The 15,775-nt window shown below is 37.7% G+C and overlaps 1 protein-coding gene across 6 annotated transcripts in view; it reads left to right on the top strand.

Annotated features, from left to right (window-relative positions):
- Positions 1 to 15,775, top strand: part of sez6b (seizure related 6 homolog b) — a 236,344-nt gene that overhangs the window by 2,487 nt on the left and 218,082 nt on the right. For 5 of the 6 annotated variants that reach the window (XM_065281125.2, XM_065281122.2, XM_065281124.1 and 2 more), the window contains exon 1: positions 15,163 to 15,498. The exons of the other annotated variant lie outside the window; for it this stretch is intronic. In XM_065281125.2, coding sequence (XP_065137197.1) covers positions 15,417 to 15,498 — 82 coding nt within the window. In that variant the 5' untranslated portion in view covers positions 15,163 to 15,416. Of the gene's footprint in view, positions 1 to 15,162; positions 15,499 to 15,775 lie in introns of those variants that run through there. 6 annotated transcript variants of the gene reach the window in all.

The raw sequence follows: 15,775 nt of genomic DNA, 5'->3' as shown, positions 1-15,775 counted from the left end.
TGCAGGTCCATACTGAAAAAACACAAACTTACCACTTAGAAACGTCCATTTCCAATTTCAGAATAGTTGATTATTTCTCAAAATCTGTATCTCTGTCTGATACAGGCTCAAACGTGAGGTCTGTTTGCACACACACAAAGCTACTGATTAGCTAGCCGCCAATCAGAGCAGAGCTCAACATTATTATTCATGACCTTTCAAATAAGGTAATAATAGACCATTTAATTCTGAGAACAAATCCTAGGGTTGTAAATGCACATGTAAAACCATCTCTGTATCATTTTTACACCTAATAAAGTCACACACATATATAGATATCAGAGATCATTGTAACGTATTGTATGCATTCTTATCACCTTTTATTCAGAAATGTATTTTATACTGTAACTTTTAAAATGTCCAAAAACCAAAAGCAAAGAAATGGCAATCTTCCAATGGAAAGGTCATGCTTCAGTATAACAAGAGGCATGAGGAAAGACCTGGCACGCTTTAACTAACGCGCTGTGCTATTCACTTGGCATTTACTCCCACCGATTTATTCCACGCCATGTTTAAATATCAAGTCTCCCTTGTTAATATTCATGGTCTTCCACGCCTACAGAATGGGATTGTCCCCAATCGTGTCTAATGAATAACTTAAGACCTATAAATAATGCATTAGGAGTAGCTTGCATTACTGCTGGTTCTTCTGGCCATCCAGGTTTCTTTTGGAGAATAAACAGAATTGAATTTGGGGTTCTTGTGTGGTAGATCAAAGTCTGAGAGTTAATGCTTCTCTGAGCTCTTACGTCCATTTGTTATTGGCTTCCCTGCTATTAATGCAGAGCTAATGACTTAATTTGACTGTGTGCTGTGTATGAATTGGTGTGGGATTAAACAATTTAATCGCCTTGTTGATGCCAATTGAAATGGCTGTTCTTTTGTAAGGAAATGTTGTGTTGGGGATCACCCACGGAGAATGGGATTACCTTGAATCTTTAAGGAGAGGCATTCTCTCTCTGTTTCTTTTTATCTCTCTTTCCCCAAAATAAAAAGTATATTTTGGGGATATATATATAAGTATATTATATATTGAAGGAGTTTCCAGCTATGGCTGTTTTATACATTCTTTAGGCAAAGTGATCTATTTAAAAATGTATTTATTAGTAATGAAAGTAAATAATGTGTAAATGTGTTTGCACAAATATATTTAAAGGTCACATAACACACTGTCATAGTCTGGACTTTATTTAACCCTCAATTGGTCCTTGGGCTCTATATGACCCCAATCGTCATTTCATTAGTTATAAAATTTTGTGACTTTTCTTAAATAATCTATATCTATACATACAGTACAATTCATATACAAAAAACCTGGGCTTGATTCGGTTATTTAATTATCTGGTCTTTGGGGTCAATATGATGTTGAAAATCTATAAATCTAGCATAAATCTGAAAAATTTCCTCGCAGAATTGAAGGCCTGGTACTTGTGCACAAATGCAATAAAACGCACACTCTCTCTCATGCACGCACGCGTGGGCACACATTCAGTCAAATTTCTGTTGTCATTTTGTAAAAACAGACATTTCAAAATGCATCAAAAACTACAAAAATGTTGTCCTTTCTAATGTTTCTATATACATAAATTCGCAAAATGTATCACTAAAGTAGTGATGTGAGCAGTTGCCCATATCCAGTAAAATGGATGGCTTTCTATGGCCCTCTGCTGGTCAAAGCTATTTGTTTCTGAAACGGTAATTCTTTTAGGTTGATCTCTTACCAAAAAAAGGTGGAATTCTACAACTAACACCTAGATCAATATCCAGAAACAATTTAAATTAAATTTAGATAATCATTTAAGTGATTTTTTCATTAAAAATCTATATTTCACATGCAAGCTAATGTGTGTATTTAAGCCTTGTTTTTCCCCTTTGTCTCGGTTGGATCTCGTCTACAGTATGTATTATCTTAGTAACGTTTGTAAACTCCAAATTAGTTCTGTGTTCCTGTATTTAAACGTGTTTATATGGTATTAAAACAACTTCCTTATACCCATCATCTCTCGTGTGTGGCAATCGTTACCCCTTCGAAATGGGGTTTCTCTCATTGCATTTTTATTAGCCTTTTAGTCCACAAACACATATGCACATTCACATGTATTTATGTATATATGCACGTAAATGTATATCCAGTGCACTCACAGAAGACTTAAACTTACTGTATATTTATACACGAGTTGAAGTGCAGACAGCAGAATCCCCCATACTGTGCTGCAAAATCCTAAAATGAAATGCCTATCTTCAATTATTCAAATACAGACCATCACCACATGCACCGTTTAGAAACATCTCAGGGGTAAAATCACTACCGCTTACACTACTGTACTGTACAGAGGGGAGCAAGAGTCCTAGATGGGGAGGGAGGTCAAACTGAAACATGGTTGGAGGTATAAGCTTTAAGCTTCCTTTAGTTTTTTCCAGGAGGCATGAAGTATAACCAGACTAACATTAAGTCAGAGGTCTCACTACTCAGAGCTTCGTGGTTCATTATCAATTCCCGGCATTATCTTTATAACACACCGCCAATGCTTTTTTCACATTTTTGTTTCAGATGTTTGTGGGATAGATGCACCTGTTGTTTGTTTGGATGTTTCTTGTTATGAAGTTAACTTTCATTTAGGAGTGGTATTTGCTTAATTTGGCCCCTCAGTTGTTACAGTGATTTAACAGATTCCTACTTTAATGTAAATCAGATTTTTTTCTAACCAGGACAGAATATTTAGTTGATTGCTTTGTCTCTATTTCTGCAACGTTGCACTGGGTAACCCCACTACTCACAATTATTTAAACCATCAATTATCTTCTGATTTCTATGCTTCTAGCTGTACCACTGTTGATCAGTCTTTAAAAGGTCAGGTTTTCCTAGCATTTTCAGATGCTGTAGATCCAACACTGACTGACCCCAATTGGCCGAAGCTCGTGAGAATGTCGGAAGCTCTGTCTTCTGTACAATATGACCACAACATTGTAGTGAGTAGAGAAAGAGCAGGTCCCTTCACCCGAGGCACTCCTATATCTGCTCTGCTGAGCGTTGCCCTTTACCTTTTGATGTGAGGTTTATGTATCTCTGTGCACTGCCGACTGCGGTGTAAGGAGCTTAGGGTCACTATCTGCTCACAGATGCATTGCTGGAATAACCAGGGACTTCTGACAGCAAAAAAAATGGTCTTCTGACAGTTCAGTACTGTAGTCTGTGAGTGCACTGGGTTGAGAAATACAGTTATGTAGTTTATTCTTAGTCTTCTTATTGCAGCCTGAGGAATTTTGGTCTGAATTCATTTCACTCCAATTACAAAAAAAAATGTGGTTTTGGAAATAACTGTCTAATGTTATTTTTGGTTGGGGTAACTAACCCTGCTTCTTGAGAGCCTTTCTGTAGAGATGAACTACAACTCAAATCTAAACCAGTTTATCAGGGCGTATTAAAGTGGTTTAGGGCAGTGGTTCTTAACGTTATTCCTGGAGGCCCACTGCTCTGCACATTTTGTATGTCTCCCTTATTTAACACACCTGATTCAAATCATCAGCTCATTAGAAGGGATCTCCATGAACTGAACTACGTCTGTCAAATAAAAGAGACATACAAAACATGCAGGGCAGTGGGCCTCCAGGAATAACGTTAAGAACCACTGGTTTAGGGAAAGGTAAGAAAGGTACAGTAGCTCCCCAAAAGCTGCAACCCTGATTTTAGATTTTGTTTAATGTCCATAGAGGTATACACTCGCTAACAAACATCTTGTCGCTTGTGTACAAATTGACATAAAGTGCCGCTAAAATATATTTCTAATCAAAAAATTTTTTCAAGAAATGGCTCATTTTAATCCCACTAGCTTTTGTAATAATGTTTCAGTGCAAAACAAAACTGTCAAAAAGTATTCTGATATTCACAGCTTGGTAAAGCCCATTGAGTCAATTTTTGCAGACATAAGTGTTGCCGCCTTGTCATATGAGCTTTATCTGTGACTAATAATGGATCAGTTAGGTCTCATGTGTGTATTAAAAGAACAGTACACTAGACCTTAACATCAACTGCAACTAGACCTCTGCAAACATGCCTAAGATTCAAACTGAGACTAAAGTTTTGATTATCAAGAGGCTGAAGACCAGATAAACTACTGATGTGGCAGACACCTTCAATGTGTCTCAGCATCAAGTACAGAGGTTAAAAAAAGATTTGAAGAGACCGGAGATGTTTTTGACAGGTCCAGGACAAGACAACTGCTCAAGGGGACCATTTGTCGGCTCGAAAAGCCAAGGCCAGCCCATTTTCCACTGCAGCAGAGCTCCACGAGACCTGGTCACCTGAAGTCCCTGTGTCAACCAGAACAGTTTGTCGGTTTTTGTCTCGAAATGGTCTCCATGGTTGAATCAGTGCCCAGAAGCCAGCACTAAACAAAAGACAATTGAAAATCCGTGTGGCATTTGCCAAGGCCCACAGCCTGCTAAAAGGATGGACGCTGGAAAAGCAGAAGGTGGATTTTTCAGATGAATCTTCTGTTGAATTACACCACAGTCACCACAAATATTGCATGAGACCTACTGGAGCCCGCATGGATCCGAGATTCACCCAGAAAACAGTGAAGTTTGATGGCGGAAAAATCATGGTCTGGGGTTACATCCAGTAAGGGGGTGTGCAAGAGATCTTCAGTGTGGAAGGCAACATCAATAGTCTAAAATACCAAGAAATCTAAGCTACCTCTTATATTCCCAACCATAAAAGAGGCCAAATTCTGCAGCAGGATGGTGCTCCATCGCATACTTCCATCTCCACATTAAAGTTCCTCAAGACGAAGAAGATCAAGATGCTCCAGGATTGACCAGCCCAGTCACCGGACATGAACATCATTGAGCTAATTTGGGGTAGGATGAAAGAGGAAGCATAGAAGACAAAACCAAAGAATATTGATGAGTTCTGGGAGGCATGCAAGACTGCTTTCTTTGCTATTCCTGATGACTTCATCAATACATTGTATGAATCCTTTCCAAACCGCATGGATGCAGTCCTTCAAGCTCATGGAAGTCATACAAGATATTACATTTGGATCTCACTACACCACTACTTAATTAGTTCAATTTCTGTATAGGCAACAAAACTTTTGTCTTGCCAAAATTTGACCTTTTTGTCTTGATTAAAGGAGAAATCTTTTTTTTCAGTAAAACTAATTTATTTCAGTGCATTAAACATCATTTGGGAGTGTTTTAGCTTTTCATATGAGCTATTTCTAACATCAATTGATTAATTAAAAGTCAGGTTAATAGCAGGTGGTTTTTCAAAATAGATAAGCGACAAGACTTTTGTCAGGGAGTGTATATTGGAGCATGATAGTTTGTGCTTGAGTTTGTAACTTTCTGCTTGAATTGATGTATTGATGTACTGAATAAGACCTCTGTAAGAGCAGTAAAGTTGCAGATTCATTGTTTTTTATTTCTGCCCAAACTGTCTTAAGTGTAATTTTCTGCTTGCTTTTGTTTGTGTTGCTCTTTTTTTAAACAGGTCAGAAAACACAAAAATGCCAAGTGTGACAATTTTTCTTTAGGACAGATGTCGCCACGGTGCAAGGCTTTCATTTCCCCTCAAGCTACTGTAGATGCTTTATGCTTGCCCCTGCATTTATGCGTGAGATGAGCCACGCAGACAGACTGCTTAATACTAGATTCCTGCCCAATGCTACTGAATGGCAGCTGGGTCTGTAGGCTGTTTGTACAGTTTGACTAGCCTTTGGAGACTAGTCAAGCCTCAATCTGCCCTGACATGGACACATTGCTGGGTAAAGCCTATAGGAAATATTTAGTGAAGCCTTGAGGCTTTTGTGTATGTTAGCTTTATTTGATGTTTTATGTATATTTTAATTAAAGTGACATTCCACTTATTTAGTATTTTTATTAGATGGATTTAAAATCTTCTTATGTACTTTACTGTACATAATGTTGCTGATTACAGGGTCAGCACATAAATGAAACTCATTCATACATTTCCTATAAACATTTTTAACCCAGAGTAGGCTGTCACGATTATGAAATTTGGCTGACGGTTAATTGACTAATAAATTGTAACGGTTATGACGATTAATTTCCTGTTTTAGGGCTTTGACGTTTTTTTGTTGTTCATGAAATAATTTTCACACATTGTTGTGATTATTTTAATTAAAGATGCAATTTGTATAATCCGCGCCGCTAGTGGGCACCAGATCAAATCAATAATAATGACGTAGATAAATGATGCTCTGAAGCAGCGTGGACTGATGGGATTTGTTGTCTTTAACTCAAACGCTGATGCCCATCAATCAGACAGGAACGAGAAATCATGTTACACATGAGGTAAAGTAATCAAGTTTTATAAATGTTGTGTTTGATGACATCGTTTTTTTTCATTATGTCAGGTTTCATGTAATGTTCAAAACGCAATTGTTAGTCATAGATGTTGTTAACACAGCACAGAATTAAGTGTTCAGATGAACAAACTTACCATAAAAAAGCAAGTGGCCCGACAGACGCTATTACTTCCGCATTTGTCCACGACACTGTTGTTTGTCATGTGGGTTTACATCAGTAAAGGCGGTAACAAAGGGTAATGTAGATATTAACGTCATTTACAGGCGACTGCACTGCCCCGTGTCACTGTGTAGGGCAGCAATTTTATCATAATTTACAAGTAGTTGAAAACATTATAGATATTGTTAGTATTCAGCTGGACAAAATATATAACACCGGACTAGTGGTTTTTGGATATTTTAATGCAAATATCTTACAAATTGTACCTTTAAATATTTTGCAAGGTTTACCTGGCAGTAAATATTAATACACATAACACATATTTAAAAGTAATTATTGAATAAATATATCTTTCAAAAACAAAAAATTCATAAGAAATAAGCACAATAAACTGTCTGAACAATAACTTAAAATTGTCTGTAATGGCTGCAAAAATCAGTTCCTTAAATGCTGTTTTTCCACTGTATTAAATGGCTTTGCAATGTATCGCGTTATGCTGCGTTTACACCAACCGCGGTAGAGGCGTGAAGCGCAAGTGATTTCCATGTTAAGTCAATGTAAAGACGCCTTGACGCGCGTCAGGAGGTCCCGCGGCGCGGAAGACGCGTCCGCCTCTTTCGCACGTGAAGCTCGTGCGAAAGGCGCGAATTGAGCGTTGTGCACGGTACACGCGAATGGTGCCTTTTGTGCATCTTGCGGTTCACGCGAATTTGCGGCTGATGCCCGAGTTGAAAAATTTGAACTTTGGCGGAATTTCGCGCCGCGTTAACCAATCAGGAGCCTGCTTGCTGTTGTGGTGGCAGCCCCGCCCGGAGTCACTCATTCAACCAACGCTTGATATTGTCCATAGCAGTCACCCGGAGCTATACGACACAAGTTCTTATTTCTATAGATAAGACAGGAATAAAAAGGACCTCGCTTGGAAGAGTGTCAGTGAGGACATTGGGCAACCTGGTAATTGTAATACACACTTCACTTTGAGTCACGTGACGTTTATCGACCCGCACCGTTTATTTTCCCCCTATAGTAAGGTTACCAAATACAAACTGGTAACTCTCTCGATAAATGCACAATCAACATCGGTCATTTTGCAAACAGACAACCGCATAGCACTTGCCCCTCCCACAAGAAGCGGAGTTTGCCTCTGACGCGCGTCAAATGCTTTTTCCGTGCGTCTTCTCCGCTCTACACGCGCAAATGCATCCAAATTGTTCAAGCGGCAAATCACGCACGGTAGATGCGATTTTAAAGCCCGAAACACGGTTAGTGTAAACTCAGCATTACACTGTCAGTTAAGGAGCACCAAGAAACGGGCTCGTTTAAACAGGCGATGCAGCGCCCCCTTGTGTTTTTTAGAGAGCTATGCAATCATTGTGGTGATCTAAAATCATCGCGATGAGGTCAAACAATTGCAATTAGATAATTATTTAATCATTGTGATTAAATATCAATCATTGTGGCCCTAACCCAGAGTTGAGTCAAAAAGGGACAAACCGAGCTGTTAAAAATATTTATATTTGACCCAACAATCTGTTAAAACAACCCAGAATTCTGGGATGAAATAACCCATCATCGATTAAATTACAACCTATTGAGTTGGGTTCATTCCTTTAAACCCAAAGCTTGGTTAAAAATAACCCAGCATTTTTAGAGTGCATCCATCTATTTTCAGATATTAACAAGTGTTTTAGCAAAACATTGTTTTGATTTTTTTAAGATGCATTGATTTTGTTATTTAAGATTACTAATGGAGGCTTGCTGTATAACTACTCTGGGCTTTTTGAAAGTGAGCCTAATGTAAATAGGATTTTCTGAACACTCCAAGCTTATATACACACTTTCCATTATTCGTTAAAATGTTGTATATAAAAGCAATATCACACTCCCAATGGTGCTGCTACGGTCACATATATGCCTGCTGAGATCACCTGTGGCCTCGTGCCTGCAGTCGAATCACAGCTGGGCTGATATATGGTCTCTTTGGTTGTGTGATATTGCTTTAGTGGCCACTGGGATTATTATTTCCAAATGTTTCGGTCATGAGTCATTCCCTCTGCCTCAGGATTCACAAGACAACAAATACAGAATGCAGATATACTCCTTGTATGTCATAAACAATAACAGGAAGGCCATTTCCTTATGGCATGTACAAAGCAGAAATGTACACAAAAAGCATACTGTATGATGTAGCACATTGTGAAATGAGCTCTTGGATAGCAAGGGTGTTGTTTGTATTTGGTTTTGTTGCTTTGCCAGATGGCTCGTTCAGACAGAATTACCTCATCAAGAACAAGCATGCGAACTGCTCAGTTTGTGGTTTGGCCATAAGGACCAACTGTACACTGTGAGAAAAAATAGTGAAAAATTGGTCCCAAGCTGTCACTGGGGCAATACCCTTTAAAAAGTTCCTAATATGTACCATTTAGGTTCAGATATTTATACAATTGGTACCATTATGTACCTTTGAGGTACTAATATGAAGTCTTTAGCTGCACATGTTTACTTTTTGAATAGTCCATTTTTTGACCATTTGTTTGACATTACACAAAAAATAAAGTCTTGCAGAACCAAAGCTAAAACAAATCTCTGCTTTTTGCATGACATCGAGTGTTTGAAGATGATTGTCTTTTGTGTAGCTATTTGATGTAAAGTACACAGAATTTAAATTATTCAAATAGCATTTAGTTGAAAGAAGTTGAACAGAAGAGATGGAGCGTTGATGCTTGATGAGAGTTGATTGCTCGGGTGAATAAGGACGCCTGACGGTGATGAGATCCTATAGCACGGATGTTGAAAGAACTGCAGAGTCTTGACAGTTAGAAATTCTGTTCTCAATTATTGTGGAAAGATCAGAAATGCAGATTTCATTACGGTTCGAGCAGAAAGTGTATTATTGCCTTTCTCGGCGCTGCTGATAAAAGGATGATGGAGGTTTTGTTTTTGAGGCATGTTAAGACAAGCTTTGTTGAACACGAATGAGACTAGATACACTATCTGTGCTAGAGGACTGCTCTCGAGTTGTTCTGTAAGTAATTTAAAATGTTCACAGTATTGCAGTTTTAGACATTTAAATGTTCATAAGAGAATTATCGGCTGGGTTTGGTTGCTTTTGTTGCAGCTCGCCTCTAGTGCAAACAGTATTTAACTTTATTCACAACACTTGCCATTCAGTGACAGTGTGATTGGCAGGCTATGAGCAGACAGGAAATGAGTGCCACATCCTATCTGGGTTGGCTTGGCGGAGTAGAAAGGACTCTTATTAAACCTGTTTAAACCCTGGACTCTCCAGTTTGTTTGGCCGTAACCTCAAAAAGCAAGACAATGGAAATATTGTTTTGTAACATCAAGTGATCCAGCTATTAAAAATAAATCACTTACACTCATGCAATCAAAAAAGCGGGTTGTGTCTCTGAGAAAGGCATGTTTGCAGAGGATAGGAATTCCTGTGAAGTGGCACATATGAGGTCTTGAAATACAGGAGATGTCTGAACCATTTCTTGTCATTAGTCTCTCGCTAACAGCAGGCAAAGGCAATTACTGTGCATCTGAGGAATCTCAGACTTGTGCTGAATAAGTCACAGGCTCCTCATGTTAGTTGTATTTTAGCTTTAGCCATATTCTATACTGCACTCTATATATACCCCACTGATTGAAATTGAAAGGAAACAGCCAATACCAAATCCTAGGGATGCTATGATCCTCTCAATGCATCCAAATTTCAACTCATAAAGAATGACCTTTTTCCTTCTAGCTGCGTGAAACCCAGAATTGCATTCCTTTGTTGACCTTAACATTTAATTTTGCATGCATTATTGTTTAAAGTGCAGATTAATGTGGCTGCATGTGATGTTTAATTAATTTAGATAAATGTGGAATGGTGCTCATGATTTATTACAGAAATTAATCGCTACATAGGAAAATGGTTTTCATTATGTCGGCTTGACTTTGATGATTTTTCTTATACACAGCAGGTAGTTTAATATATATATATATACACACACACACATACAGTAGTACTGTGCCAAAAGTGTTATGCAATGTTATAGTGATCATATTGTTTCTCGTCTCTTTAATAGAATACATCCAGAAAATACAGGAAATGTGTATATAGTATTAAAAACTGTATAAAAATGTAAACTGATGTGTCAGGTTTTTAGGGTAAACTCCCCTTCTACTTGAGCAATACACTGTTAGCCCTCATGTTGTTTTAACCCAAATAAATAAGTAAACCTAAAAAATTTCCTCCACTACGCAAGTTTTTAAGTTTAATGCACAAATTGCACGATTTCTCTCATTCAACAAGAAATTTTGAGTTGAATCAACTTATTTTAGCTTATTTAAGTCTCTGGATTTGAAAATTTTACCAATCATGCATTGCAGCATGCATAAATTAACTGCTACTGTTATATGAGTGTTGTTTTGCTGTTTGTTTCTCTTCATTTATACTACTGGAGTTGTTTTTTGTTATCATTGTAGCTTATTATTTTTGTGGTAAAGTGCAAGAGCTCATCTTCACGAGATTTGATTACTGTCACCATTATTGAGACTTGTGTGTTCAGTGTTGAGGTCTCTGTGTGAAGTGTACACCTGTGTTTTACTTGATGTTACCTTTGCTTTGCAATGCATCTTTTCTTTTGTGAGAGGCAAAGATTGCAAAGTTCTTTTAAACTTACAAGTTTTATAAAACTATGTTAAAATAAGTTTATTATATTGTTATATTACTGGAATAAGACGTTTTACATTCAGTTAACGAAAAATTTAAATGGCCTGTTTTAAGTAGATTTACTTGTTTGGTTAACTTAAAGGTGCTCTAAGCGAATTGAAGCGTTTTAGACCATAAAACATTTTTTGTTACATACCGGAAACATCTCCTCACTATCTGCTTGCTGCCTGTCCGCTGATCAAACTGTAAAAAAACGCGATCTCTGTAGACAGCCCAGGCTTCACAAACGGCAATATCAACAAATGGCCAAACCTAGCAGCACAAAACCAAACAAAGTATTCCAGCCAATAAACGACAAGAAGGATTTGGGGGTGGGGGTTGGGCGCGTTCATGAAAGCACGGAAGGGAGGGGGAGGGGGAGGAGTTAGCTACGCTCTGTCTGTTTGAAAACAGTTCAAACATCAACAGGAAGTGACGTCGCACATTATTCGCTTAGAGCGCCTTTAAAATTACTTTTTTTAAAACTTAAAATTACTTGTTTGTTTAACAAATGTTTTTAGGGCAGCGAGTTACCCTATGTTTTTTAAGTAGAATCATCTCGTCTGGGCTTAGCAGAAAACTCTCTAAAACCTAAATAAAATTAAATCCTAATTTCTCATTTCAAAGAAATTAGTCTTTTTACTTCATTCTGCTCAAAATCGCTCAAGATGTGTTTAGTGCCAAGAAAGGTCACACTAAACACAGACGATGCCTAAAGAAGACATTTAGTCCTGAAAATATAAAATGTTTGTACATATTTCCTGTATTTGCTTTTTGTACCTTAATAAAATAGATTGAAAAATAAATGTGTATGGACATTAAAACTTCTAAAACAACAAGTCTGGTGGTTGTGGCTTAAGACTTTTACACACACACACACACACACACGCACGCACGCACGCACGCACGCACGCACACACACACACACACACACACACACACACATATACACACACACATATATATATGAAATGCTTTATTTGATGCATATGTGAAAGTTTCTTACTAGTGCAATTTATATTGTAGTCTGACAAAGTGATTTAGACATTATTACATTGCTTTAGACGTGTTCTGCAGTAAATTTGAAATAAAGTGTTGTGGTGTTATATTTATATTCTCATGTACCTCTTGTCATCAGTAATGCTTTTAATGGCCATGATTTGCTGCACCAGTTTAGTACAGTTTGTTTCTGGGTTCAACTGATTGTTGGTTTAAGCGCTGACACATAGCTCTTAGCAAGATAATTTAACCTCAGGATACTGGCTTGTAGACACAGGCCTTAACGCTTCAGTGAACTGCGGGCTCAGTCGTTCTTCAGGGGAATAGCCCTGTTCTTGCAAAACTTATGCATGTGAATAGACAAGCAACAGTATAACTAGTTACGACCAAACAGCTGCAATCAAGAAATCAATCATTTTCTCCTTGTTAAGTTTATGTCTAAACAGGTCGTAAATTGAGCATTCTTACTTTTGCAGCGTGCAATCATAATTACCGGTTTCTGTTTCACCACTGAGCTTGAAATAGTAATTATTACACAGAGAGAACATTTCCACATAAACATAAGCGGGCTCAGAGGGAAATATGAGGGAATGAAAAGGTGATGATGGCTTCACATAATTCCAATAATGGCCTGCAGATGAGGACTTCATTAACATTTGGTGGGTAGCGTTCATAACTTCTGAGCACTGCGGCATCACTTAACATTTCTATATTATTGCCACAAAGTCCACTGACTTGTCTCATGTATATTTCATGAGTGTTGCTCTTTTCCTTACCATTTAGCTCTATGTGGAGTGGAAATAATTGAAACTGATGAGCAGGTCATTTTATAGGTCATTTTGGTAGAGCTATGTTTTCAGGTTTTTATTTTTCCCTTCTCTTGTTTGTAGATGGAGACGGTTTGCTTATAATTAGAAATTATTATTCACCGAAATGACACATTCCAGAGGGAGACGCAGACTGCCACAAAGCAATCTAAAGTATTTACAAGTGGCTCTTTTGCAGAAGCCATATAATTAAAAAGTTATTATTTTGAAACATGTTGTCAGTAACAGATTACTCAAAATGTTTTTATTATTTTATATAATTTGCTACCGTAGCTTTGAGGCGCTAATATGGACTCTTAGACTACTTTTAGAAAGGGTTCTGCCCCAGTGAAAGCTCTTGTATCTTGGTTCTGAGTGTATATGCACTGTAAAAAATACAACTTCAAAATGTTCTTCCAACAAAGAATAAAGTAACTTCAACAAAGTTTTTTTTTGTTGTTGAAGGCGGTCAATTTTTTGTGTTTACTGAATGAAATAAGCATTATAACCTGCTAGCAAATATTATTTTGTTGACTGGACTTGGGGAAATGATTTGGACAAACACTTAAATATCTGAGTAATCTGAACAAACAATAAAAAAAACAATGGTCTGAAAGTTCACCACATGCACTGCGGCATGTTATTCTTTGGTTTATATTTATTTTAAAAGATTACTATTTTATTGTTTTAATTTTGCTGGTTCTATTTATGCTGTTATGTTGTTAATGTTATATGTTGTATTTAGAGTTCTTTTTGAGAGAATGATGTTTGTTCATTTTTACCATAACTGGGAACTGTGTGCTTAGTGTAGAGGGCGGCACCGTGGGTTAATAAATGCTCATCACTGTTGCCTCACAGCAAAAATGTGTCTGGTTCAAGCTACTGTAGGGCTGAGTCACACAAAGACTTTGGTCAGGAGACCTTTCTGTGTGAAGTTTGCATGTTCTCTCTGTGGCAATGTGGGTTTACACAGTCAAAAATTAATTAAAGGGGACATTTCACGAAAATCTGACTATAAAGTGCTATAATTGGGTCCCCAGTGCTTCTGTCAACCTAGAAAATGTGAGAGAACAACAGAGTAACTTAGTTTTGGTAAACCATTCTCTGCAAGCATGTGAAAAATAGGTCATTGAAATTTGGCTCCGCTTGTGATTTCAGAAAGGGATAATACCGCACTATCCAACCACAGCACTGCCATTTAGTGCAGAAATCAACTCATTTGAATTTAAAAGGACACACCCAAAACAGCACATTTTTGCTCACACCTAAAAAGTGGCTATTTTAACATGTTATATTAAATTATTTATGGGGTATTTTGAGCTAGAACTTCACATAGATACTCTGGGGACACCAAAGATTTATTTGACCTCTTAGAAAGTCTTGTTAAATGTCCCCTTTAACTAAACAACAAAAACTGTTGTTTAAGTTGCTGTGACAAGAATAATTGTATTAGAAAAACACGACATTGCATGAACAAACATATTTACGTTGGCTAAATGTATCTTTACTAAAGACAGCTGAAATGTCTTACTGCAACTGCATCAAGTTGCCTTACTTTTTTACATTTTCTCAACTATGTATTTTTTACAGTGTGTAATGTTTTTGTAGCTCAATTGTTATGGTTCTGCTGTATGCCTAAAGGTCATGCGTTCGGTTCCCATGAAAAACACACATGCTGATAAAATGTGTACTTTGTCACTTTGGATAAAAGTGTCTCCTAGATTTGTAAATATAAAAAGTGCACTTTTAAGGTTTATTTAAACTATATAATATTGGGGCTGGGGTCCACTAGGGGGCCTCAACAAACTTTCAAGGGGACCTAAAAATGACTTAAAATTGTTTAGAATAAGGCAAAACAAGAATGAAAGAGAAAACAATAACATATCAAGTGTTTGGTTATTTTTATAACAATGCATCTTTCTAATTAGCCTATCTCAAGCTTTTAGAATATTTTATTGGGTTTAAATTGTGAGTGAAGGGGCTTCAAATACTGTTGTGAAAAATTTAAAGACTTTGAATTCAGAAAGATAGAGATGCACGCTGCACAGTACTATTAGATTATGTACGGTAGAAAGTTTGCGTTTAGTTGTTCCAGTGTCTGACGCTAGGAGCTGTCCGCGGTGCTGAAACACAGCTCAGTCTGAGAGCTGCTGACAGCACAGCGAGCGAGCGAGAGCGCGCGCACAAATTTAACATTCTCTCCCTCCGTTTACAATTACAAATCTCATCCGAGCACCCCGTCTCGCGCGGCCAGCTTCTTCCTCGCAGCGCGTGCAGCGGAGGTCTCGCGGCTCATTCGTGTCTTGCTCCTCTCTAATTATTCGCAAAGTGTTTTAATACAAGGACATATTCTGTGAGAGGAACCCGTTGCCGCCAGCATGAACTCGAGAATTTACAAAGCAAACATGATGGTTCTTATTCTGGCTGTATTTGGCGGTGTGGTGAACGCACGAGGGCAAGGTAAGAACTGATATTATTTGGGAATTTGTAGGAAATACTTATTGTACCGTCCGCGAGAATAACGGAAGAGGGTGCGCGCGGCTCCACAGACCCCGACGGTTAGATGGTGTGAGCGCGAAACAAATTGCTCATAGTGTACATTTTTGTACATTTAATGATAGAGTGAAGAAGCGGATTTGTATTGAGGAGGTTAAGATGTTTCTGGTTTTACGAGAGTAAAAATGTAGTCTTATACCACGTATACTACAGTAGCACAACAGATGGACTCGTAAGTCAT

Source organism: Paramisgurnus dabryanus, chromosome 8 (genome assembly GCF_030506205.2).
Source record: "Paramisgurnus dabryanus chromosome 8, PD_genome_1.1, whole genome shotgun sequence".
NCBI lineage: Eukaryota > Metazoa > Chordata > Actinopteri > Cypriniformes > Cobitidae > Paramisgurnus > Paramisgurnus dabryanus.
The sequence above is the reverse complement of the archived record's forward strand: the minus strand, read 5'-3'. Positions and strand labels throughout refer to the sequence as shown.